The sequence below is a fragment of the Biomphalaria glabrata genome, chromosome 7, assembly GCF_947242115.1.
Source record: "Biomphalaria glabrata chromosome 7, xgBioGlab47.1, whole genome shotgun sequence".
NCBI lineage: Eukaryota > Metazoa > Mollusca > Gastropoda > Planorbidae > Biomphalaria > Biomphalaria glabrata.
In genome coordinates, this window is record NC_074717.1 from 26,492,336 (window position 1) to 26,518,331 (window position 25,996).

The 25,996-nt window shown below is 36.0% G+C and overlaps 1 protein-coding gene across 5 annotated transcripts; it reads left to right on the forward strand.

The window, feature by feature from the left end:
* The first annotated feature begins 15,226 nt into the window (after positions 1–15,226).
* On the forward strand, positions 15,227–25,736 carry LOC106061534 (NAD-dependent protein deacylase-like). 5 transcript variants are annotated; one of them, XM_013219703.2, is made up of 9 exons: positions 15,227–15,379; positions 18,595–18,728; positions 19,956–20,117; positions 20,986–21,084; positions 21,465–21,591; positions 22,663–22,750; positions 23,230–23,407; positions 23,607–23,722; positions 24,671–25,736. In XM_013219703.2, the coding sequence occupies exons 2-9, from the start codon at positions 18,621–18,623 to the stop codon at positions 24,744–24,746; spliced, it is 954 nt and encodes a 317-aa protein (XP_013075157.1). In that variant the 5' UTR covers positions 15,227–15,379; positions 18,595–18,620; the 3' UTR covers positions 24,747–25,736. The 5 variants fall into 5 exon arrangements, with proteins under 5 accessions (XP_013075157.1, XP_055892442.1, XP_055892443.1 ...); XM_056036467.1 differs by lacking the exon at positions 15,227–15,379 and adding an exon at positions 15,496–15,648; XM_056036468.1 differs by lacking the exon at positions 15,227–15,379 and adding an exon at positions 15,509–15,624.
* The last annotated feature ends 260 nt before the right edge of the window (positions 25,737–25,996 follow it).

Sequence of the window (25,996 nt, forward strand, 5' to 3'; positions counted from 1 at the left end):
GCTGTTTTGTTGATCTTCATTCTGGAGAAAAACTGTTCGCAAACGTACGTACCCCCAAACATCGCAAGAATTCTAGCAGCTGCGCATAATAAGTTTGGAGACTTCTCTTTGGGATGAAACTGGTAGAAATCTGGAACATCAGCGTATTTTTGCTTCAGAACAGTGTCACACTGCAGGTCCAGTAGCTCAATCTGGACTTCCACTGGAACGTTTTTCACGTCAACTGCGAACGGAGTGGCAACAAGGAAAAATTGTGGTTCGAGAGCAGTGAATTGCTGAAAGCGGTGTTCAAAATCTTCAAGTAGTCTGAAGAGGATGTCTACGTAGTCTTTCAGGCGCTGTAGTTCAACCGTTATGCTCTGTAGAAAAGAGAAATGAGCCAGGTTTCCATCTGCCATGCATCTGAATGAATCAAACATCACGGTAATCAGCTGCTTTGTGCCCTGTAGTTGTGAATTGATTGCATTGAGATGTTGCGTGATGTCAGTAAGAAAAGCAAGATCCGACAAAAACATTATGTCACTGAGCTGAGGTATGTCTCTGTCTTTCATTGCCATGAACAATGCTATTTCCCGTCTCAGTTAAAAAAATCTCTGCAGCACTTTTCCACGACTCAACCATCTGACTTCCGTATGATACAGCAACTCTCCGTATTCCGTTTCTAAGTCAGCTAGAAATGACACAAACTGTCTGTGGTTAAGACCCCGTGCACGTATGAAGTTCACGGTCTTCACGACAACATCCATCACGTTCTTCGTTTATAGACTTTTGCCACAGAGTGCTTCTTGGTGCAGAATGCAGTGTATGGCTCCAAAAGGTCCGGCCAAGCTGAGCTGATACCGTTTCTCTACCATTAATCCAACAACACCAACCTTCTCTGAACACATTGCTGGTGCACCATCCCTAGCCACTTCAACAAGTTTTTCCCACGTAGCCCACACACCTGTCAATACAAGCTTCCAGTTCTTGAAACACGTCGCGTCCAGTCGTCGTTTCTTTCATGGCTAGTAAGTCCAATAGCTCTTCAACAATGTTCAAGTTTTCGTCGACCCCACGAATGAATACGGCACAGTATGCGGTGTCTGTTACACCAGTAGACTCGTCCAGTGCAATGGAATATGCTACAAAGTCTTTTGCAGCGGCACTCAGTTACTGTTGAACATTTGTCGCTGACTCGGTGATCCTGCTTGCAACTGTGTTCGCAGACAAACTTATGCCTTCGAAGGGCTTCTTTTTCTCGGGGCAGATAATTTCACACGCCTGTAGCGTACGCTCTTTTACAAACTGGCCTTCAGTGAATGGTCGTGATGCCTTTGCTATCGTCTCGCTAACAACAAAGCTTGCTTTCACAGAATCTTGACACATGTACCCCATCCCTCCCCATCTCCCTTTCTTTCTCCTGTTTCGCCTGATTAGCCACGCGGCCAAACGGTCGGAGCAGTGATATAATGGTGGCCAGATTCTAGCCGCTATCGGCCAGCGGTATGAATCAGGCCACCGTTCACCCAGCTGAAAGCCTAAGTGGTCGGTGGGCGACAGTGACACCTCATTTACTGATTTGTGCAGTTGTAAATCATTTCACGGTTTATATGTGGTCATTGTAAATTTTATCTAATTTATTTTTAATTCGCAGACGTGGTCGCGGGCCACACAAAATAGTTTCGCGGGCCACAAGTGGCCCGCGGGCCATGTATTGAGACCCCTGGTCTATACGGTGCTGAATGTTCTTTAAGCACCATAAGCTATGTAGCTTATAGAGAGATTGGGGAGCCCGAAAATGTTTTAATGATCAATCGTTATAGTTGCAATTATATTTGTTGCTGATATTTGTGTATCATAAAATGCCGTTCAGTAATTTACAAAATGTATTTAATATCTTTGGAATGTTTAAACTATCTAATTTTTATTACCCAAGAATTCCTGCGTTTCTCCGTCACACTTGAACATATGTTGAACTTTTCTAGTTTAATTAATTAAGCCGGCAAAAGAGATAATATTCCTGAAATTTTACTTAGATCTAGATTTCTAGATGAAGTATTAGCCTACTTGTGTTTGATATTTGGTGGTCTCGGTGATCAAGGGTTCGAACAGTGCCTGCGTCATAATATCTATAAATATAAAGGGCTCCATATATCAAAATAGCCTTTACAAGTGTAAATCCGGTCCTGTGACTATAGTATACTCCATAGACATAGGCCCTATATATCTATGCCTATGGTATGCACATACGAAAGGCTACGTATATGTTCAAATATTCATTTAAAAAAAGATGATAAATTATATTAATCTTGTGATTATAATGGACTTATTTTATTACTAAAAAATTCTTTTTGTACCTCCAGAACGCGGTAAACGAATTTGCATACGCTGCCGCCTCTTTCGGTCTATCCATAAACCTCGGGAAAACAGAAGTCATGTTCCAGAAATCACCCAATGAAACATACTCAGCCCCAAGGATCACAGTAAACGGACAGCCCCTTAACGTGGTAGACCACTTCACATATCTAGGTAGTATAGTGTCAAATGACGCCTCACTTTCAAGGGAAGTCTGGCCAGGGCTAGTAGAGCTTTTGGACGCATTCAGCCGAGAGTTTGGAAGAACAAATCGCTCCGCCTGCCTACAAAAATCAATGTCTACCAGTCGGTGGTTCTCTCATCCCTTCTATTTGGCTCTGAAACATGGACACTATATAAAAAACAACTAAGATTTCTTGAGTGCTTTCACCAAAGATGATTGCGCTCCATCATGGACATACGGTGGCAGGACCGCACTATAAACAGCGATGTCCTTGCGAACGCCGGTATGGACAGTATAGAGGGACTTCTTATGGTCCGACAGCTACGCTGGGCAGGGCACATATCCCGTTTGGGAGACGAACGTATGCCAAAGGCAGTCTTTTTTGGTGAGCTAAAAGGTGGTCGACGTAACAGAGGCGCCCCACGGGAACGCTTCAAAGACCCGCTTAGGCGTCAACTTTCCTTGGCTGACATAGAAGAGAGCACCTGGCTGCATGCGGCGTCGGAACGAGACAGCTGGAGGTCACTCACGAAGGCCGCGGGATACACATTTGAGACCAAAAGAAAGTCTGCTGCCGAGGACAAACTCAAGCGACGAAGACAAAATCTAAATCGACAACCTGTGGACCATGGTTATGCTTGCCCTGGATGTGGCCAAAAATGTAGGTCACAGGTGGGGCTGCGTAGCCACGGGAAATACTGTATTCCTCACTAATCTTCGGACTTGAAGACAAGCCTATTATTATTGTAGTATAGGCATCTGATGGCATCATAGGCTACTGCTATGCCTAACAAAATATCGGTTTCTTCATATTAAATTAATTAATATATTTGAGCCGCCTTTTTTAAAGCACGTAGGCCTACCGACAAAGAATGATGCATTGTACAACATGAATATAAAAGTATAAAATAAGATAGACCCATTTTATTTCCCAGTAGTATACATATGATCGACAATAAAACAAATAATAAAATCAGTGTTTCCAAAACTGTCATTCGCGGAGCCCTAGTGTTCCACGAAGTCAGAATAAGTGTTCCTTGAACTACTGGAATAATTAGCTAGTCCACCTGCTAAAAACAAATAAACAAATAAACTCAAAATATGCGAAGTGTTCCATTTGAGAAAAAGTTTTGTAAACACTGGATTACATAGTAGCTGGCCAATACTATGGTAGCCTACATTACTTTGTCTGTGGGCCTACCTAAATGTAATCCTTCTTATTTCCAGATGGTAGCTTGAGTTTGTAACTTATAACATGTAAAAGTGGACTCGATTAACTTCAGGGACAAATCTTAAAAGGAGTTGTTTTTTGTTTTTTTTTATTAGAGTTTTTTATTTTTAGAAAGAATTGCTGAAATCCAAATAAAAAATTAATAATAAATTAATACATCTTTTTGACCCAGTTATAATCACACATTCATTCCCCGGGGAGTCTTTAGATCTACGAGTTGTAGTTTCTGATTATGACAGAAAACCATTTGTCAAAACTGAGGTTTGTGTATTTTTTTTTAAATTAAAGATCTTAATCATTTTATTTGTAGCTATACTATTTGTAAATTGTGAAGAGCTCAAAACTTCTGAACGACAAAATTGGAGATAGTTGTAAGACACACATAGGATGCATGCTCTCTTCAGCTCTTTTTAACATATTTCTGGAGCATAAAATGATGAAAACTCTAGAAGGATTTAATTCTAGCTTCACCATAAACGGCGGCCTATTTCCTATCACAGGTTTGCAGATGATATAGACCTAATTGGAGAAAACTGTCACAGCACTCTTTACTTCAAAACTGGATACTGCAGCTAAAGCAGTTGGCATGGAAATCAATGCTGATGGTAAAAGATGTTGATTACAGTTGAATGGCAAAACATTACAAGAAGTGGACTAATTTAAATACCTAGGGTCAAACATAACTAGATGAGTAGGAGCGATAAAAGAGATACAAACCTATTTAAGCTTGCCTTTGCTTGGCATCCGCTGTCATGTGGACAATCTGGAAGAGTAACATCAAATTCCAAGTAAAATTAAAACTGTATTCTTTGTTAGTGATCTTTCATCTTTATATGGTTGTGAAAACTGGATACTGAAGCTGAAGAAGAATTCAATATTTTGAGAGTAAACGCAACATTAAGATGCTGAAGATCAGATACCAGGAAAAGAAAGCAAATGAGTTTCCCAACACTCTGTACTCTTCAAAATACAGTGGACGGAACACAAAGAAAGGGTAACCCAAGGAAATGCTGGCTGGACCGGCCTTCTCTTGATATCCTGTTAAGAAAAGCTGCTGACCGCAAGAAGTGGACGAATTGCGCGAACTGTCACAGCACCCCCACGACGAAAATCAAGGGACAGATGACGATGATTTGTAATTTTATCGTATTTAGTTAAACGTGAAATCATGGGCGTAGCCAGGAATTTTTTTCGGGGGGGGGGGTCTCCCCCCGCCATATATATATATTAAGATGTGGAAGTCATCTATAATTGTACCTGTGCCAAAGGTTTCCAAACAGAAAGAAATAAATGACTATAGACCTGTTTCACTTACTTCCATTGTGTCTAAATGTTTAGAAAAATTGGTTAAAATGTTTCTTCTGAATGATCTTTGTAATAAGTTAGACCCTTTACAATTTGCTTACCTAAATGGTAAAGGTGTAGACGATGCCATCCTAAATATTTTAAATTGTGTCTACAAACATCTGGACTTACCGAACACTTATGTAAGATTGTTCTTTATTGATTTCTCATCAGCTTTTAACACTATACAACTTCATTTACTCATTGAAAAGATGAGAGCGTTGCAGATTAGTCCATACATAATACTATGGGCTAATGAATTTTTGACCCAGAGAGCTCAGAGGGTTAGGGTAAACAATGTTATATCTAATGAACGCATAGTTAACACAGGGGCGCCCCAGGGGGCTATGACATCGCCATTGTGGTTCACTTTGTACACCAATGATTTTCAATCCGATAGTTCTTGTTGCTCCTTCACAAAATTCGCTGATGATGCGGCTCTTCTTGCCCTGCTCTCAGAGAGCTCAGACGTAAATGAGTATGTCAAAGAAATAGAACACATTGAAAAATACTGTAAAGATAATTTTTTATTATTAAATGTAAAAAAAAACAAAAGAAATGATAATCGATTTTCGTAGGGACAAGAAGGAAAATGATATTGTTTCTGTAGCTGGAGAGACTATTGAAATTGTGCAAACCTCTAAATACCTTGGTACTATCCTAGACAATAAACTAAATTTTACTGCATATACTGATTATATCAGCAAAAAAGGGCAGCAAAGATTACGATTACTAAGAAAACTGTCCTCGTTTAGTGTTAACGAAAAGGCCTTGGCTATGTTTTATCACGCTCACATCTGCAATATTTTAAGTTTCAATATCACTGCCTTGTATGGCAATCTGAGCATTAAAAATAAAAATAAACTTTCTAGAATCCTAAATGCTGCTGGTAAAATCATTGGCAAAAAACAAACCCCACTTGGCACTTGGGAAGTTGTTTGAGACAAACATCTATAAAAAAAAGCTAACAAGATCCTCGAAATAAAAAATCACCCTTTGTATCAGGATTTTGTGATTTTACCATCACAAAAGAGATACAAGACACCGATAGCAAAGACAAACAGACACAAACACTCTTTTGTTCCCCTGGCAATCAAATAATTAAATAAGAACAATCTGGTATAAACTTTATCACATGTAAATTATGAGTGAGTCTGGTGTGAATGTATACTTTGGTTTCTTATAGTTATAATAGTTTTTGTTTGGTGTAATGCACAAATTGTAAGACAAATTTCCATACGGATAATAAAGATTATTATATGTGTGTGTGTGTATGTATGTATGTATGTATGTATGTATATATGTATATGTATGTATATATATGTATGTATATATATATATATATATATATATATATATATATATATATATATATATATATATATATATGTATGTATGTATGTATGTATGTATGTATGATGTATGTATGTATGTATGTATGTATGTATGTATGTATGTATGTATGTATGTATGTATGTATGTATGTATGTATGTATGTATGTATGTATGTATGTATGTATGTATGTATGTGTGTGTGTGTGTGTGTGTGTGTGTGTGTGTGTGTCTCTGTGTGTGTGTGTGTGTGCGCGCGCGCGCGTGCGTATAATCAATCTATATTACATTCTGACCCTTCATTCTAACCCTAACCCTATCCCCGCCGCCAGGCACTATTTCCGGTATTTAAAACAAAAGTTGCATATTCTGAGGTATCTACTGTGCATTATCCTGCTATCAAAATTTTTTAGTTCAAAACCCTAATCTGTTATTCTTACTTACTTAGGACTTAGATCCTCCCACACCATTCGGCGCATTGGGCGGCAAGCTGCCTCCATCAAAATCTGTCACTGGCAATGTCTGAAGCCTCTTCCCGCCTGGTATCGCTGCTCTTAGGTCCACCATAAAAGTGTGGCGCCAAGTTATACTATGATTTCCCTGTTTCCGCTTTCCTCGTAATGACCTCCATGTCATCGCAACTATTGTTATGCGTAATTCATTTTGTCAGAGAACATGTCCCGCAAACCTCATGCGACGCTCTGTCACAACCTCACTAAGTGGTCGACTCCCAGTTCGGCATATGATTTCCATGATTTAGACCCAATCTCTATAACTGACTCCTGAAATCCGTCTTAACCATCTTTGTTTAGAGACATTAAGTCTTTTTTTTCGATTTCCGCAGAAGACTTCCATGCTATTCACTGCACTTTAGTAAAGGAGCCCAGCGGCTGGTAGAAATTTGTATTCTCTCTTGGCTACCCTCTTAAAATTTGGTGACTGTAGTTTGCTTTAGATTTTATATCAAAAGGGGAAGATTTATCATCAAAACCATCTGTGTGTGTGTGTGTGTATGGGGGGGGGGGTAAAACTAAAAAATCGTAGTTTCTTTTTAAATAAACTCCGAACCCCCTTAGCTACACTAGACAGTAGAATTAGGTTACTGTAGTTTGCTTTAGAATAATATTGAAGAGGGGTTTTCAACCTCAGAACTATCTGTAGTGGGATTTTAAACTCAAAACCATCTGGAAGGGTTTTAAACTTATGTAGTGGAGTGGATATCTTGTCAGAAAATACCGGCCACTCCGATATCCACGTGACCCTTCACCCTAGATGGCACCTTGTGTCCGCGCATGACAAGGCAGACCAACGTGGGCACTGTCCATTCGACCGGCATCTCTTATCGCTGTAATGTCCGTATGTTACTGGACCTAAGTCGTCTCCACTCCCTTTTGTGCTTGGTTCTACACCATGTGTTCACGTATGGCTGCAGGTCTTTAGTGTACAATAAAGTTTGGAATCGTCCTACGAGTTGCCTTCGTCCTTTAGTTTGTTCTGTGCCAAACCCACCACAGAAACTTGGTAGCACGAGTGGGGTCAGGAAGAGAGACTACACTGTGGGATCAGAAGACGTCTCAGAATCTGCTTCCTGACAACCGAAACTAAGAAAGTGACAACCAGACGTAGATGTCAACAAGTAACAGTTAGTTTTTTCTCGTTTCTGTACTTTCAAATATTTTCTATATTTTGTTTTCTTCTTTTTGTTTCAGGGTAGTTAGATTTAGTTTAGTTTATTTTAATATAATTTGCTTATATTTTCTTAATTGTGATTCTACTTAGCTTGAACATTGTTTCTGTTGAGATAGATTTAGTTATTAGGTTACTATTATTGTTAGAGTTTCTTAAGACCTGCAGCCAGATGGAGGGAAATATGGTGGAACCTAGTTCAGTGAAGGGGAGAGACGTGAGTCCCATGTGCAGTGGAGGAGAGCCGGAGGGAATGGAACGTGTCACTAAGGGGATGTTGACTCGACTACAAGCTGAACTTGAGGCATTGAAGCTGGCCTGTCAGCGCCCTCATTACATCATAGAACCTGCTAGAAAAATTAGACATTTCAGTGGGGATGGCAGAAATGATGAAGTTTCAATTGAAGATTTCGTCAGAGAAATAAGAGATCTATGGGAACTTCGGCCTTACCTCTCGCCTCAAGAGAAGACAGCAACCATCATTGCGAATATAAGTGGTCCAGCTAGAGTAGAGGTAGATCTTCAGCCACCTCATATCAGAAGTGATCCAGAAGCTCTGCTCGATGCACTTACCTCTGCGTTTGAAGTAATTATACCGGTGCGAGAGGCAGAGATTACATTTCTGATGTCGCAGCAAAGAAGAAGTGAGTCACTGCTCGAATTCTCTCACCGACTATTTAAGGAGTTCACAACGGCCATCAGGCAAGAACAAAGAGAAGGAATAGATTGCTTCAAGGAGGAAAGATTGAGGGACCAATATGCCTATGGAGTCAGAGATCCAGAACTTCGCAGAGAGCTGTTTAGGTTCATAGCGCAACATCCCCAGATAAGTTTTCAAAGTCTACGAAACTATGCATTCAAGTTGGAGAACCAGAACAAAGATGCAGCTCGAGCCCAAGAGCAGTGGTCTGAGGTTCTCTTAGCAAAATTGGCCAAGTTAGAGAAGCAACTTGAAGAGATAAAGGGGTCAGGCTATAACAGTCTGCCAAGTTCAACTAACCCACTCTCTAGTCAACCACATAGTCAACGCAGACCCACACAAAGACACACGAAACATAGCAACCAAAACAGAATTCGACCAACAGCACCGCCGGGTCTTGTATGGTCAAGGACGAAGAGAGGATTCTTCCCATACACTGATGATGGATCACCAGTCTGCACCCAGTGCTGGGAAGTTGGACATGTAAGGCGTCACTGTCAGCAATCACCACAACTCACAGCTGAGGTTCAATCTGTGAGCAATAGTGAACCCATTGTTTCACAGCCAACCCACCAAGTAGAACAACGAACCAGTGAGCAACAAGCTGATGCAATGTACAATACAGATGCAAGTCACTCAATTCAAACATCGAGAAATAGAAACTTTAACTCTGTGCAGCCAAACAAGAACAGGCATAACAGAGTCCAGAGGCCAGATAGACAAAGAAGAAACTACAAGCATTTTAACCAGCCACAAAGACGATTTCGCTCACTGCTCCCTATCACACTTTCTACAGCTTCCCAGTCATTATGTTTAGAGAAAGACAGACCACTCTGTATGACCGATGGAACAAGCACGTTACAAACTGGAAAGATGTTTGTCGTTCCAGAAGAAACTGACAAGAAACAGTTGTTTCAGTTTTCAGAAACCTACTAGGCTAAACGCCCCGGAACGGGTCGTTTCAAGCTAGGGGCTCTGTAGTGGAGTGGATATCTTGTCAGAAAATACCGGCCACTCCGATATCCACGTGACCCTTCACCCTAGATGGCACCTTGTGTCCGCGCATGACAAGGCAGACCAACGTGGGCACTGTCCATTCGACCGGCATCTCTTATCGCTGTAATGTCCGTATGTTACTGGACCTAAGTCGTCTCCACTCCCTTTTGTGCTTGGTTCTACACCATGTGTTCACGTATGGCTGCAGGTCTTTAGTGTACAATAAAGTTTGGAATCGTCCTACGAGTTGCCTTCGTCCTTTAGTTTGTTCTGTGCCAAACCCACCACACTTATAGCCCTCTGGAGGAGGGGGTTTAAACTCAAAACCCCTTTGGCTACGCTCATAGAATTTTGAGGGAGTAATTTGCATTTTTATATTGAAAATGTGTTTTTAGCGTCAAACCCCGCTTGAGGGAGGTTTAAACTCAAAACCCTCTGGATTTGGTTTTAATATAAAGCCCTCGTTTTTAAATACAAAACCCCTCTTGGCTACGCTCACAGAATCTGATGACTGTTGTATACTTTAGTCTTATACCGAAGAGAGGGGTTTTATCGTAAAAAACAATTCGGATGGGGTTCTAAAATCAAAACCCCCCTTGGCTATGCTCTTGGAATTTGGGGATTTTCGTTTGCATTTTTTTTTTGGTTTTATATATGAGGTGGGTTTAATCGCAAACCTCAACACAGTCGCAAAACTTCCCCTCCCATTTCATTTCGGGGGGGGGGGTGAACCCCAAAAACCCCCCGCCCCCCTGGCTACGCCCATGAGTGAAACTGATCACGTTTAGCTTGTGTTTTTTATATTCTCTTCTTGACATTATTCTTACATTGTTTGCGTTTGGGTTATTTATTTCAATATGTAGCATATATATATATATATATATATATATATAGTTTTCAATAGATTTTGTATGCATTTTTCAAAAGTTAGGTAGAGTGACATAAATTTTGGGGTTTAATCTGCCCTTAAGAAATTTATTGTCAGATATCGAAATGCAATATAATTCTTGGATAATCGGTGGTAGGTCTATGCAGTCGGGGGACCCTCGATCGACTAGCCTACAATGCGAATGTATGTAAATCACACTAGCTATGGTATGTTTAGCAAAGACCAAAATAAGATCAATGACAAAACACCCGAACAGAGCCTTAGATATTCAGATGTGGCATTGGAGATAAAAGTATATTTCTCTTTAAGAATCGTGGTTGGTTTTGTCGAATCCTGGCGAAATTCTCTAAGACCTCGGCTTCTACTCAACCACAAGCAGTGGACTAGGTTCTATGTGGTTGCCCTCCAAATTTTGTTTTTTGTTCATTTGCCTGTTTAGTATCCTTTTAGATCAGGTTACCCGGCAAGCGTTAAACTACATTGTAAAAACGTACGGCTTTCAGTCTGTTGTTGACTACATTTGCACAATCAATCGAATTCAATCCTTCAAATCTTCTGGTTTTAACACACAAGCTCACTAATAAATCTCACAACCTCCTCATGTCAGGGTCTGTTATATCTGTTTAAAAAAAATGTTACTCAGATATATCCACAAGATCTGCCATTTGTTTTTCTTTTGGATTCAAGGCGTAATGCTAACGTTGCCTAGAGCGTTTTGTCTGGTCAACCCTGACCTCCATATCGAAGGTTTCGGGTCAACGCACACTGTAGGCCTACAAATAAGAGAAATAGCCTCCATTGAGAGGCATTTTGTTTTTCACAAAATACAATTTGAAGAAAATGACGTGCAAGGAATTTCACAAGTATGTCAAAAAGTCGCTAAGTTCGTCCGAGAAATGCGATTCTAAATAGAGAGAGAGAGAGAGAGAGAGAAAGAAGGCCTAGTGGTTGTTTCCACCAGTGACGGACTGTGCATTTCTATGCAATCCGCCCCCAAATTACATGTCATATGATGGGCATCGAATTATACATATCGTCAAAATTATGCTAAGTTTAATAATGTGACGAAAACTGGATTTACATAACATAATGCATTTCTACCCTCATGGTTAGCTATAGGAACAATTTACTTCATGATTTTGTAAACAATTTGGTATTAAATGACACTGAAAATTAGATTTTTTATAGTGAAAAAAAAATCATGCTACCATATACGTCTATATTAACGTAACCATGTACTTGATATTCACATACAAGGCTCGTTAAAATCCTCCATCAACGAACTGTTCCAAATGGATTACTCGTAGCACATCTTATCAATAGCAATCACCATGACATTTTCTGCCTTTTGTCATGATGCTTCTCGGCCTATTCTTTACACATCTTTAATATGCAGTGGCTTCGTTCACAAGCTCCTTGCGTGCAAGACAGCATAATTACAAGATACACCCCTGTCAATAAAACTGTGTATTCCTAACAGTAAATATTGCATCTTCTGCACGTTCTCCTCGGATTCGGTTCAACTCCTAACCATGTTCTGGGGCATATGGAATTCAATGTACAGATCCATTGTCAATTCTTTGGTCCGGCCACTTCACAAGGTCATCTGCTGCTTTCTTAATAACATGTATATCCTGATCGAGTGTCTACATCTTGGGGTTGTCTACACACAATGTTATATGCTCTCAGAGCACCACGTTCATTTGTTTAAAGGTAATTTAATATCTTTGTGGAAAACAAATACTGTCAAGATTGTTGCATATTTTAGCCAAGGCTCTTTATATTTCGGTTTAAGTCTACACCTTCGTTGTCTTGGCATTAGTGTTTCTTCGTTGAATATAACGTGGCTTGATCTTCAGGAATAAATGACTTTGTGTTTTCTTCATTCAGAGACTCTATCAGCATGAAATTTAATAGCGATTGTTGAGAAACGTGTGCTTGCGGTGACACAGATGTAGGCCTATAGATCTAATTTCATTGCATTTCTTTGACAAAGAATTCCTGCAATATTTGCTTTCTTAACTTTTTTTTTCTGCTCTTCCTTTGTGTTTCTTTTTCCATTCTGATGCATATTGACTCCAAATAATTTTTGGTCACTTTGTTACACTGCTCAAGATCAGTGACGTACCGTAGCTATGGTTGGGGAAGGGGGTCCACATTTCAAAATCCCCCCCCCCCCCTGGCGGCCACGACTTGAGGCGGGAGTCCTTCAAATGAGTGTCCGAAATTTGTTTCTAAATTAACTATTAAATATTACGTCATTGTCTCATGTCATGATGTCGAATATCAATCAAAATGCAGGGGCCCATAAAAATTTCGAGATAGCCCCCTCTCCGGGGCCCTCAAATCTTTAGCTACGCCACTGCTCAAGATAATAATTGTGTAATTATGACGATTATAAGATCATGTAATAACTCAACCATATCAATAACAATTAGGGGCGGACTGGGATATATGGGCATTCGGGCAAAAGCCCGGTGGGCCGGTACCCAGTATAGGGCCGGTAGGGCCAGTTAAAGTGCCGCATTTATGCCACTCGTATGAAATTGTATGAAGATTTTATAATATTGTTTTATAAAAGGAGCACTCAGAGCGTCGTGATTTACAGACTCAACAGTGTATTAAAAAGGGCTACTAATAATGTAACGCATTTCCCGAAATAATGTAATAGCCTACATCTGTATACAGTGCTCTTTATATAGGCTTCATGGGCGTAGCCAGGATTTTTTTTCGGGGAGGGTTTTGGGGGGGGGGGGGGGTCCCCCCCGACCTCCCCCCCCCCCCTTCGCGAAAAAAAATTATATATATATATATATATATATATATATATATATATATATATATATATATATATATATATGTGTGTGTGTGTGTGTACATAATTAATCTTTATTACATTCTGACCCTTTCGGAAGACTTTTATTGTTTATTGTAGACTCCCCGCCCTTGCTAGCAAGGGGGTCTGGGGGAGTTCGCAGCGCTCCCCCAGCGCGGGGCGAGGCCCCGCCGCCGAGCACTATTTCTGGTATTGAAAGCCAACAAAATGCATATTCTGAGGTATCTACAGTGCATTATCTTGCTATTAAAAAGTTTTATTTCAAAAACCTAATGTGCTATTCTTACTGACTTAGACCCTCTCGCGCCGTTCGGTGCATTTTCCGGCAAGCTGTTTCCGCAACTCTTATTTTGCGTAATTCATTTTGACGGAAAACATGTCCCGCAAAACCTCATGCGACGCTCTGTCACAACCTTACTAAGGATTCGACTCCCAGTTCGGCATATGATTTCTTTGATTTAGACCCGATCTCTATGACTGACTCCTAAAATCTGTCTTAGCCATCTTTGTTGAGACACATTTAATGATTTTCAATTTCTGCAGAAGACTATTCACACTTAATTAATGGAACCCAAGCCACTGGTAGAAATTTGTAACCTTTCTTGACTACGCTCTCGGAATTACATGCCTGTATTTCGCTTTAGATTTTATATCGAAAAGGAAAGTTTTTTCGTCAAATCATCTGTTGCGGGGTTTTAAACTAAAAAATCTCTGGTTTTTTGTTTGTTTTGTTTTTAATTCAAAACCCCATTTAGCTACGATCATAGAATTTGGTGACTGTAGTTTGCTTTAAAATAATATTGAACAGAGAGGTTTTCAACTCTAAACGCTCTGTAGGGGAATTTTAAACTCAAAACCATCTGGAGGGGTTTTAAACTTTAAAGAAAAAGCCATCTGGAGGAGAGGGATTTAAACTCAAAACCCCTTTGGCTACGCTCATAGATTTTATAGTGTGTAATTTGCTTTTTTTTTATATTGAAGAGGTACTTTTTAGCTTCAAACCCCAACTGGAAGGGGGAGGGGGGTTAAATTCAAAACCCCTTTGGCTACGCTCATAGAATTTTGAGTGTGTAATTTGCTTTTTTGATATTGAAGATGGGGTTGTCGTAAATTTTGGATGGGGTTTTAAAATCAAAATCTTCCTCAACTGTGCTGTTGGAATTTGGGATTGTTGTTTGCATTTTTTTTTGTTTTGTTTTATAGAAGAGGGGGATTTAACTGCAAAAACCACTGGTAGGGGGTTTAAAATTCAAAACCCCCTGTAGGGGGTTTTAAACTCAAAGCCCCCTGGTAGAGGGATTTGTATCTCAAAACCCCCTGATAGGGGTTTTTAAAATCTCAAAACCCCCTGATAGGAGTTTTTAAAATCTCAAAACCCCCTGGTAGGGGGATTTAATCTCAAAACCCCCTGGTAGAGGGTTTTTAACTCAAAACTGCCTCGGCTGTGCTGTGGTAAGTGATGATTTAGTATTAAAATCTCACCTAAAATAAACAAAATGAAAGCAAAAATCAGTCACTTAATTCCGTCCCCCCCCCGCAGGGGGGGGGGATTTCATTTCGGGGGGGGGGGGGTTTGAACCCCAAGAACCCCCCCCCCTGGCTACGCCCATGATAGGCTTCATCCCTTATCAGGGTCTAAACACTAAGCGATTAACAATCCACTTTAGGCCTGTATTTCTTATAAAGATATATGAATTTCATTGGTGTGAATATATTCGAATGGAATCTATAAAAGGTACATTAAGCCCAGTCACATTCGAATCGTTTTGCCTGGATGTATATATAGTGTTTCTAGTTCCTGTTATACCTAGATCTAGCTCTACCTTCTCTGGGGCAATATTATCAAGGTAAGGATGTCACATCAAACTGGATCTATTATATATATATATATATATATATATATATATATATATATATATATATATTTAGTAGCTTGGGAAGGGCCTTGAGATCTATATATTGCATTGCCATTCTTGCGTTTGTTTAAGCCCGTCACATCATTGCAGCGCTTAAACTTAAATCTATATGTTTAGGAGTCCCATGAGTCATCGAATTACAATGTACTCTATTCTGACATACGAGTTGGCTCGAGGTTTTAAAAATATTTGTTTTAAAAGTAATATTTGACTTTGTATTATTGCTTACGTGTTGTTTTTTCTTTTTAATTTGGCGAATTGAAAGAGCAGTGCTCAAAACGGTGCGTGATGTTTTGTGCAGTTTTGTTCTTTAATTCGTTCTTTTATTTGTTGGTATTGTTTAGAAATAGATCCTAGATTTAACTAGAATATAATCTAAATCTAGAATTAGAATCTAGATAGATCTATATAATATAGACATAGATGTAGTCATAGATCTAGAATCTAGATTAAGTAGATCTAAAATCTATATAGATCTATGATGTCGCCAATCCTATAAATATTCGTACTATATTAGTAATATTATATTACTATTAGTATTAGTTAGTACACTATAGTGAACTATACTATAGTGACTATTCACTACTATATATAGTATAATAGTACTATACTCTATAACGAGTCTATAGATCTAGTCTATTACACTACACTCTACAGTATTACTTACTAACTTAATAGTAATAATAGATCTATTAGCTCTCTCTATATATTTATTATATATATTCAAGCAAAAAATATTGCCATTGGCCCTGGCCCTAGCCCTACTCCTAGCCTTAGGCCTAGGCTAGTGTCAGGCCCTAGTGACCTAGTCTACAAGTACAATCTATTAGATCTAGAGTAGTTTATTTAATCCGGACATTACATGAATTCGAACACTCGCTGTTTTTGTGGTCACACTCGCTGTATAATGTGCTTGTCCATTTTCCAATGATTCTAACCCAATTTCCTTCCATTTAGCTGTCTTTTTATGTAAGAAAAACAAATTTCAAATTTGTAAATCAGGTTGTTGTTTATTTCTATGTTACCAGGATGCTTTACCTCTTCCTAGAGTAAAGACTATATTTTTTGATTGGCTAAGTCTAGATGCTAATGAGCCTGGCAATATTTATTCTGTTTTTGGAGCTGATTTATTTGATTCATAAGTCAAGTTGTACAAGTTTAATTCCATAAAAAAAAAATTAATAGGGTGTTTGAATTAAATTACGATTTTCTTACCAAAATTTATTTCAAACAGCCAGTTTTGGACATCAATGTTAATGATCTTATATTATACTTGTTTTTTTTTTTGTTTTTTTTTTATAGAGAATAAATGGGCAAATGTTTGGAGTAAGCTTGGTACATTGAATGAAGTTAAATGCCTAGATCTAGACCTACTAGATAAATCTAGATTTATAGAGAGAGAATATAGAGGATTCAGCTATTTAGGCATTGGGTATTATTTTTTCCCAATATTTGCGCCCCCCCCCCCCGGCTCATGTGTACAGGTTACAATTGGTCATTCGTCACGCGCCATGCAGCACCGACTTAGAAGGCCCTAAGCTATTTGAGATAAGGGGTCCCATATTACTTCATATATAATATGTATCTACTAAATATTTCTTGGGGGCCCTAGAGCTTATGTTGCATAATATAGATAAATCCAGCACTGGTGCATTGGTTGTTACGCCATTGGGTGTGGGCCCCTAAATGTTCGTGGGCCCGGGTCCATTGAACCCCTTCACGTCATGGATGCAAGCCACTGGTTAGGATCCTCTACATAAGTGTACAATCAATAGAGCCAATTTTTTAGAATAAACAATTCATATAAACTTAATTTTACTATACACATAATACATACATATATATATATATATATATACATACACATACTAGCCAGTTACGACCTGCAGCTACAGGACTTAGTTTGGGTATTACTGATCTACTGGATTGGATTTAGATCTATGTCAAACATGGCAAATGTTCCTTTCACATTATTATTTTAAATTTTGCCACAAAAATAAAGTAGAGTGTGAAAATGGGTTTACCTGTTCAGCCAACACATTCATATCCAATATAAAATACTGTGTTAAAAAGTTTCGTACTTTAATAGAGATACAGTTAGGTACTTTTTGTAAATTTTTAGGGCCCTCTGGTTGTGGAAGGGACATTAAACATACACTATGGTCTCTGCCATGCTTTAAGGAACATTTTGTGCCATAAGTTTTATCAAGAATGGTCAAATGGTTTTGATTTTGTATTCGTAACATACATACGCTTTACTTTCTGCTTTATAGTATCATATATATATATATATATATAGAGAGAGAGAGAGAGAGCATTATATATATTAAATTCACTATAAATCACTTTGTATTTCAAAGCCTGAATATGCAAAGTTTTCAGTTTTACTTTGGTTTACCATCTATTTCTGTCAATGGGATTCTCAACCCTGACAAAAATATCATAAATGTACTAATACCAGTAGCTTTTTTAAAACATTTATTTAACTTTTAAAAAATTTTGTTTAATGGCTTTTAGTACTACATACAAAAAAAAGAATTGTTAAGTCCTTTAAGTAATCAACTTTTGAATGTTGAGTTTTCAAGAGTAAAAAAAATATAATGTGATTATTTAATAATTGTTATAATTTCAGTTTCATCAATTTTATTCTCCGGGCACTACATTGTCTAAATTGTGATGATGTGCCAAAAATCACAAATCAAATCAGTATGGTTTCCTCATGAAGCCAAACTTAAACTTGTTTTTTTTTCACACAAAAAAAAAATGTTTTGAATTGTTTTAAACATAGGTTTTTGGGAATCAGTAATTGAATCATCACAGATTTTACAATAATATTTAACCCTTGTCAGGATAATTCTAAAAAAAAAAAAAAAGGGCTGGAATAGAAAATAATGAAATGAAATTATGATGGCATTAATATGTCTATTTATTGTTTGAATTAATTATTTATCAATGATTGACTTAATTATTATAATTAATAAAAAATTTATTGCAATAATTGTAATAATTATAAATACATGTAAAATTTATATTTTGACTTCACTTAGTGAGATTGTTACAAGCAGTTAAACATCCTTGACTGGACCTGCAAAAGTTTAGATACACTGAAGTGTGACCTTTTTATAACTTGCATGTTTGCTTTTCAGATCAAGCCTATATATAGATAATTCACATGGTCACAGTTTTAAGAGCTAGGTGGTTTAACACCTGTCTTAAATCTTCTTCATTTGTTTGTAAAGGTGACAGACTAATTTTAAACACAAACTACAGAATGGATAAGGTAGGCTGTCCTAATAGACATTTTTTATCATACATGCTTTTAATACATCAAAAAGAAGCTTGATTTATATTTCATTTTGTTTTCTGTTATATGATTTTCTGGTAGTTTTCAAAATATACATACTTCTAAATGTTAAATCCTTTTAGAGCGGTTTGATAGAATTGCATCCTCAAAAAAGACTCAATATTTTTTATTTTGTAATTTGTTAATTGGTGTAGCAACACCTTCCTGAAAACTATTCCTTTTATGATTTCATATTGTCATAAGCTTTTGGTTTTTGTGGCCTGTGCTCTTTTAAGACTAATAATTTCTGTTGTGTGTGTAAGTTCATGTCAATTACTTGTTTGGTGTGGTTGTAAAGTTAAAGATTATCCAGCAAAATTTTGTTTTCCATAACTTTTGGATATCTCAAGAATTGGCAAACTTATGACTTTATTTTTATTTCTCTTTCTTTATCCCGTACGATATTTTTTAAAAAGTTTGTAAAAACTTCATCGAAAGTTTCAATATATTTGGATTGGAACAATTTTAATAATCAACTTTGCTGAAATAGTTTTGAAGTATTATAAAAATACATTTATTATTGTCAAGTAATTTTAGCATTCACTTCTATAATTAATATTTGAATGTTTCCTAGGCAAAGCACAACTTTTTGTACAAGTGAAAATTTAGAACATTTGTCAAAGTTCCTTTTTAATTGTTTCCACTTACATAATATAATGAATTTTTATTTTTCAAAATATAAAACAATATGACATATTTTAACCTTACTAAAACTTTATTTCCAATATAACAAACGAGTGAACCTTTTTCACCAATTATACTCATTACTAATGAAGACAATATTAACATAGGAAGTTTTTGTTACTGCTATGCATAATTTGTTCAACCTTAGAATATCATTGAGGTCCTCATATAAAAAAAAAATTAACCAAAAACAGATGTAAAACCAAAAAAAAAACAAGTTTTTTTTTTCAAACTTTACTTGTATTTCAACTAATTAAGGTGATTGGAAAAGCTTATATCTATTTTAAGAAAAATTACAGCTACAAAAAAAAAGGGCAATAGTAATTTTTAAAATAATATTCATTGTATTGTTTTATTTCTTGAATTTTCCTTCTTCCTTGACATTAAGAATTCCTGCAGCACCCACATTTTAGTTGATGAGTTAATTGTAAAATCAATTTTATTAGTATTTGAAGTAACCATGAAATGTGTTGCTTACAGAACACTGCTAAAGCTAGGCCATTATCTGACATGGCTAAATTTAGGGAGATCTTCAGCAAAGCTAAACATATTGTTGTGTTGACAGGGGCTGGTGTCAGTGCTGAAAGTGGTGTGCCAACGTTTAGAGGAGCGGGAGGCTTTTGGAGAAAATGGCAAGCTCAGGTATTAACTTAAATATATATGTATGCATGGTAAAATTAAAAAATAATCTTTTCTTATTTAGATCCTATAGTCCACATGATAAATAATGTAAAATAAAATACCAGGTTTATTTTGTAATTATTATCAACTTTTAATACATGTTGTCTTAGACATATTTCTGAAAAATATTACTGATTTCTTAGAAATTGTTTATTTTGTTTTACTGATTTCTTACAAATTGTTTATTTTGTTACAAAGCTTATATCAACTCACTCTGTATGTCTGGTAAAAAGTTTGTACACATTATTTTTCCCACACCCAATCTCAGAGCAAGCTGAAATTTTTCACTATCTTTTCTTTTTCCAGACAACACAATAATCAATAAAAAAAATTAGCCAATTAGATAATTAACTATTGGTAATTTATTATATTGTTTGGTATCTTGAACTAGGGAAAGAAATAGTACTTGACTGAAGTGGTGGTATAACCTTTATAGGTTGTTCTGAGTTTTAATGAACACAACATGAAAACTAGGACGAGACTATAGAATCAATAGATAACTATACAATTTTCTATGTTCATAGGCTTTCCACCAGCAGAGTGGTTACCATGTCTTCCCGAGAAGGCTTAAGTCATGAGTTCGATTTTTTATAAATGCTTTTTTATTGTTAGTCTAGATCTGTTATAAATTTAATTACATAACTGATCCAAACTAATTGATACAATTATGCTTAATATAAGTTTTTTTTTTTTTTTTTTTAAAGCATTGTCCTTTTAATCTTGTTTGAAAATACATTAAATTTTATATTGCAAAAATGTTAGAATAATTGTTGCTTTACACTAAATGTGTCAATAAAATACTTTCTAATTTTTAAAATATTTTCTTCAGGATCTTGCTACTCCTGAAGCTTTTAGCTCTAATCCTTCCCTGGTTTGGGAGTTTTATCATTACAGAAGAGAAGTGATGGCAAGCAAGAGCCCAAATCCAGTAATTTGTTTTCAAAATTTTTTTAGCATAACAATTATAGGCCTTTAATTTAAATTGTATGTTTGTTTTTTTACATTCCTTATACATAGAGGCATTCATCGTGTCCATTACTTCCTTTTATGACCCTTTGACCTATGGGAAGGCTTTTAATTTTGGCTAGGCTAGAGAGATTTGGTCTTCACTGACTCTTCTATCTGGAGGTTCTGATCAACAAGATTAACATTTAATCATATCTGCTTTCATGAGACATGAGTCCTTGAGCCAAATTTTGTGTATCTGGATAGATAATCAAAAGTGATCAGAACTTTATTTGTAATGTAATTACGTAAGATTATTGTAGTGCTCAATAAAGATTAAATATTAACCTTTTTTGATTTAAGGCACACACTGCAATAGCTGACTGTGAAAAGAGACTCCAAAAACAGGGAAGAAAGCTTGTTGTTATCACTCAAAATATTGATGAGCTTCATAAAGCTGCTGGATCTGAAAACATTATAGAATTGCATGGTGAGACATCGTCAGTATGATAACATCTAAATCTTGTATATCATGGAGGTTGACTATATGCCACTGTTAATAATAATGGTGGCCCTGCATACAACACCAGTGGTAAAAATCATTTTTACAAAGCTTATATCAATACACTCTGTCCGGTACTAATTTTTATTATTTTTTGCTTGCCTAGGAATCGAGATGGTCAGAGATCCATGGCTCATTCCCTGGATATAGCATATCTTTTTTTTTTTAACCATTTATCAATTTATTCTAGTGTTTGTTATTAATTATTAATGTTCATTCCATTTTTTTTATCTAGAACTATGATTCCTGTTTGTATTTTTGTGTTTGATACTGCATTTTTTAAAATACCTTTTCATTTTTAAGTGTTTTGTTGAATTCTCTAAGATCAATATACTTTAATAATTCAATTTTAAAGAAAATATTTTGTGAAATAAGAAGAGTCAAAACTTATTTAGATTAGTTTACCATTTTAACTTGGGTTTTATGTTTTTTATGTTCTGGTTGCACCTTGAGCGTACATTCTGTTTGTTAACAGCTCTAGATAAATTAAATCAATAATGGTTTATTTACGAAAGTCTTCCCTTTAGCATCTCAAAACTAGACATGAAGACATTTTTATTAAAGAAACACATTTTCTATCTACAACATATGATAAATCGTTCTGACATCGTTCTGACCACAACTAATGCCCAGGCATTCATCTCATTTCCATGAGATGATCCATAGTTGCTTCGCAACTGAAGGAGGCCATATATATATATAAGCCACCAAATAGGGTATAATATAAGCCACAGCAAGAAATGTCTCTTTAATTAGACAGTGTCTGTAAGCTAATTGTACACATTTTAATTTAAATTCAGTGTTTTGTTCATAGTTTTTTTTTGCCTTTGGCTAATCATGATACTAGCTACGATACATAACTTATGTTAGCAAAGTGTTTACTAGCTGTGATAAATAAATTCTGTGGGCACAGTGCTTACTAGCTATGATACATAACTTCTTAGATTACAGTGCTTACTAGCTTTCATTTATTCTATGGAATTTTGTTTTCTTTCAAAGGAAATCTTTTTACAACTCGATGTACAAAATGTAAAGATGTTTCAAAAAATAAAGATAGTCCTATATGTCCTGCACTCGCTGGAAAAGGGTGAGTAATTGAACCATATTTCTTCTTCTTTGTTCTCATTTATTATGTTGTAGCGTTCAGATGACTAGACCAATGTATGAGATGAACTGGGCAGTGGTTTCCAAAACAGGCAGCTCTCCATATAGTTTTCTTTCTATATAGGTGTTTTTGGGGCCTCTTCATAAAGAGTTCAGTTTTGAAGGATATGGTCAGCATTCTCTTGTGACACTTCAAAAGGGCAGATTTCACTTCCCTATTTTTAGCTTCCAGAACATAGGTTGTGTCATTCTTTTATGTTCGGTTCTGAGGCAAAAGGCATCATCTTTCGTGTGATAGGATAAGAGCTGGTCCATTTTTTCATTTATTCTATTCACTATTAATTTCTTCATTTTTTTTCCAGAGTGCAATGTTCACTTGTGTATTTCATATATTTAATTGGATTTTTTTCTCTCTCCTTTAAAAAAACAACATTATTTTAAATTTTTTACATTTCTTCAAAGGGAGCCAAATCCAAACAGTCCTGATGCTAATATCCCTGTGGAACAACTTCCAAGATGCAAGAAAAATGGCTGCAACGGGTTGCTGAGACCTCATGTAGTGTGGTTCCATGAAAGTCTGGATCCCACTGTTCTATTGCAAGCTGAGTTGGAGCTCAACACCTGTGACCTTTGTCTTGTGGTACTTTAAACATTTAGTTATTTTTTACAATATGCTGTTGAAAAGGAAAAAAAAAAAAGAAATTATATAAATAAAATATTTTTAAAATAATAATTATAAAATTATAAGTGGAGTGTGACCCTTATGATAATCCACCAACTGTTTAAGATTATTGATGGCCATTGACCTACCAAAAAGTTACTCTGTTTTTCTTGACTAGGTTGGTACTTCATCTGTAGTTTACCCTGCTGCCATGTTTGCACCTCAAGTTGCTGCTAGAGGTGTGCCTGTTGCTGAATTCAATATTGAAGAAACCCCAGCTACTCACTCTTTTGGGTAAGACAATGTTCTATGCATTATCATCATCTACTTAAGTTGTTTTCTATTTGGTCTAATTTTAACTGAAAGTTTAATATATTTTTTTTATCAAAATTTAACTTTCATTAAAAAGAACATCCTTTAGAACTAGGTATATATTTTTTTTTAAATAAAGACCTTAGTGTAAAACATTGACAAGATATGTTTTATTCTATATTTTAATATAATTACATAAATGATATGCCTATTCAGGTTTCACAAAATTCACATTAGCATAGTTCGTACTTGCAAACCTAGGCCATCTATATTTGTCATGTGGGAGCTTGTATCAAAGCGAAAGCATACCGACTATGTGCTTTTCTAAAAAGTTAATTAGGCTGGGCTAGTCATCCAAGTGCTATAGAGGTAAAATGAAGGTTTATTCAATCATGAAGTGCTACAGTGGACAAAGGAAGACTTATGAAATCAATAAGTAAAATAAAGTTTGTGTGCTCGTTGGACTTATTTCAAGATAAGATACATCATGCTATTGAGTTTCAGCATTGGCTTTAAATAAGTCTTGACCAATAAAAAAACCACAGTGCTAAATTTTAATAGAACCTTTGATGCGGCTGATCCTAAACTGCGTCAGTTATTCGCCATTTCTTTGGAACCAACAGCTTTAAGAAAAGGGTGGTACTGTGTGGTGGACAAATTTCCAACCATAGCTATAAAATGCCAATGCTTTCAACTTATTAATATTTCACTCTGCGACATAATATAATCCCTACTCAAAACTACCTAGTGTTCTTTTTATACCGGTAGGTTTTATAAAGGTTTGTTACATGTTGTAATAGATAAGATACTTAACAAATGAGTAACACAACCTAAAGTTGTTTGTTTTTATTTAAGAACAATAACATTAGAATAGGTGTGTACATTGTACAACGTAAGTGAACTTACTGTCTTATATCATTTGATCTACAGGTTCATGTTTAAGGGCCCTGCTGGACAGAATGTACCAATTGCTTTGGCACCTTGTGAAAATGAACCCAAACAGTAAAGCTATCATCACTAGTTGTTAAGTGAAATGTATCATATGGGCACTATTTATTAGATTATTTCAATATTTTACCTGTATATGAATCAAGATAATTGTATAAATAATGGCATGCATTTTGTTTTCTTAACTTTAAAGCAGAAAAGATACCAAAATTGAATACCAGAACATTTAAGGTTTAAGATAAATGGTATCCTGACATTGTTTTTTACAAAAATGTTAAGAACTGTGCTTTCTCTCAAAGTGGGTCGCATTAACATTTCTATTATCTTTATTATTTTTTTTAGATTATTTCAATAAAAATATTGTAGTAATTTACCTATTAACATTTTAACTGGAAAATATTTTTATTGTGCACTGGTAAATGTATAACATTTGTATGTGTGTGTATATGTGTATATATATATATATATATATATATATATATATATATATATATATATATATATGTCAAGTATGTATAGAAAGGATGACAATATAAAACTTTGCTCTAAGTGAGGTAGTTTCCTTTTTTTTAACAGGGGATATGGGAAATGCCAATAGGAGAGCGTAGTTGACAATCCTGATGCCTTTTAATGCACAATAGATGTGCCAAAGAAAGGAGAAAAAAATCATGATAGAAAAGAATTTGTCCCATTTATAGAGTGAACCTAGCTACCCACTCCATCAAAATGAATCACTTCAACATACAATTTAAACATAGAAACCATAAGATACTTACTTACAACTTAAAAAAAGATGTATCCCTTAATAAGTTTAAATTTTAGAAAGAGGAACTTGCAATTGGATGTGAAAACAGATACAAAAATGGACTTCCAGTTAAAAAAAAAATATTCAGTTTTAGTCAAAATGTATGTATATGCCTTAATACATTTATTGGATTTTTATGTAAGTCTTCTTTTTTTTTTTTTCCAAGTTATTCATAATTGACATGATGACTCTTGTATTATTTATAGCCTATATTTTGTTAAATAAATAATAATTATAAAACCACATCACTTGTTTCAGGGTAACTTAGGCATTTTGTGTGTTCAATTTTTTCAATTTTCAGCTTACAGGAATAACAAAGAACTAAAGTTGTGAGTTACATGTAAAAATGTTGCGTTTTGATTGTTGAAAGGCTGTAAATTAGGTCAGCAACTACACAAACACAGACAAATAACTATTTCCCGAAATAATTTTGTACCTTATATTAGCATACCAAATACCTATAATATAATTGAATTACAGGTAGTGTCATTTTTCTTCCCACC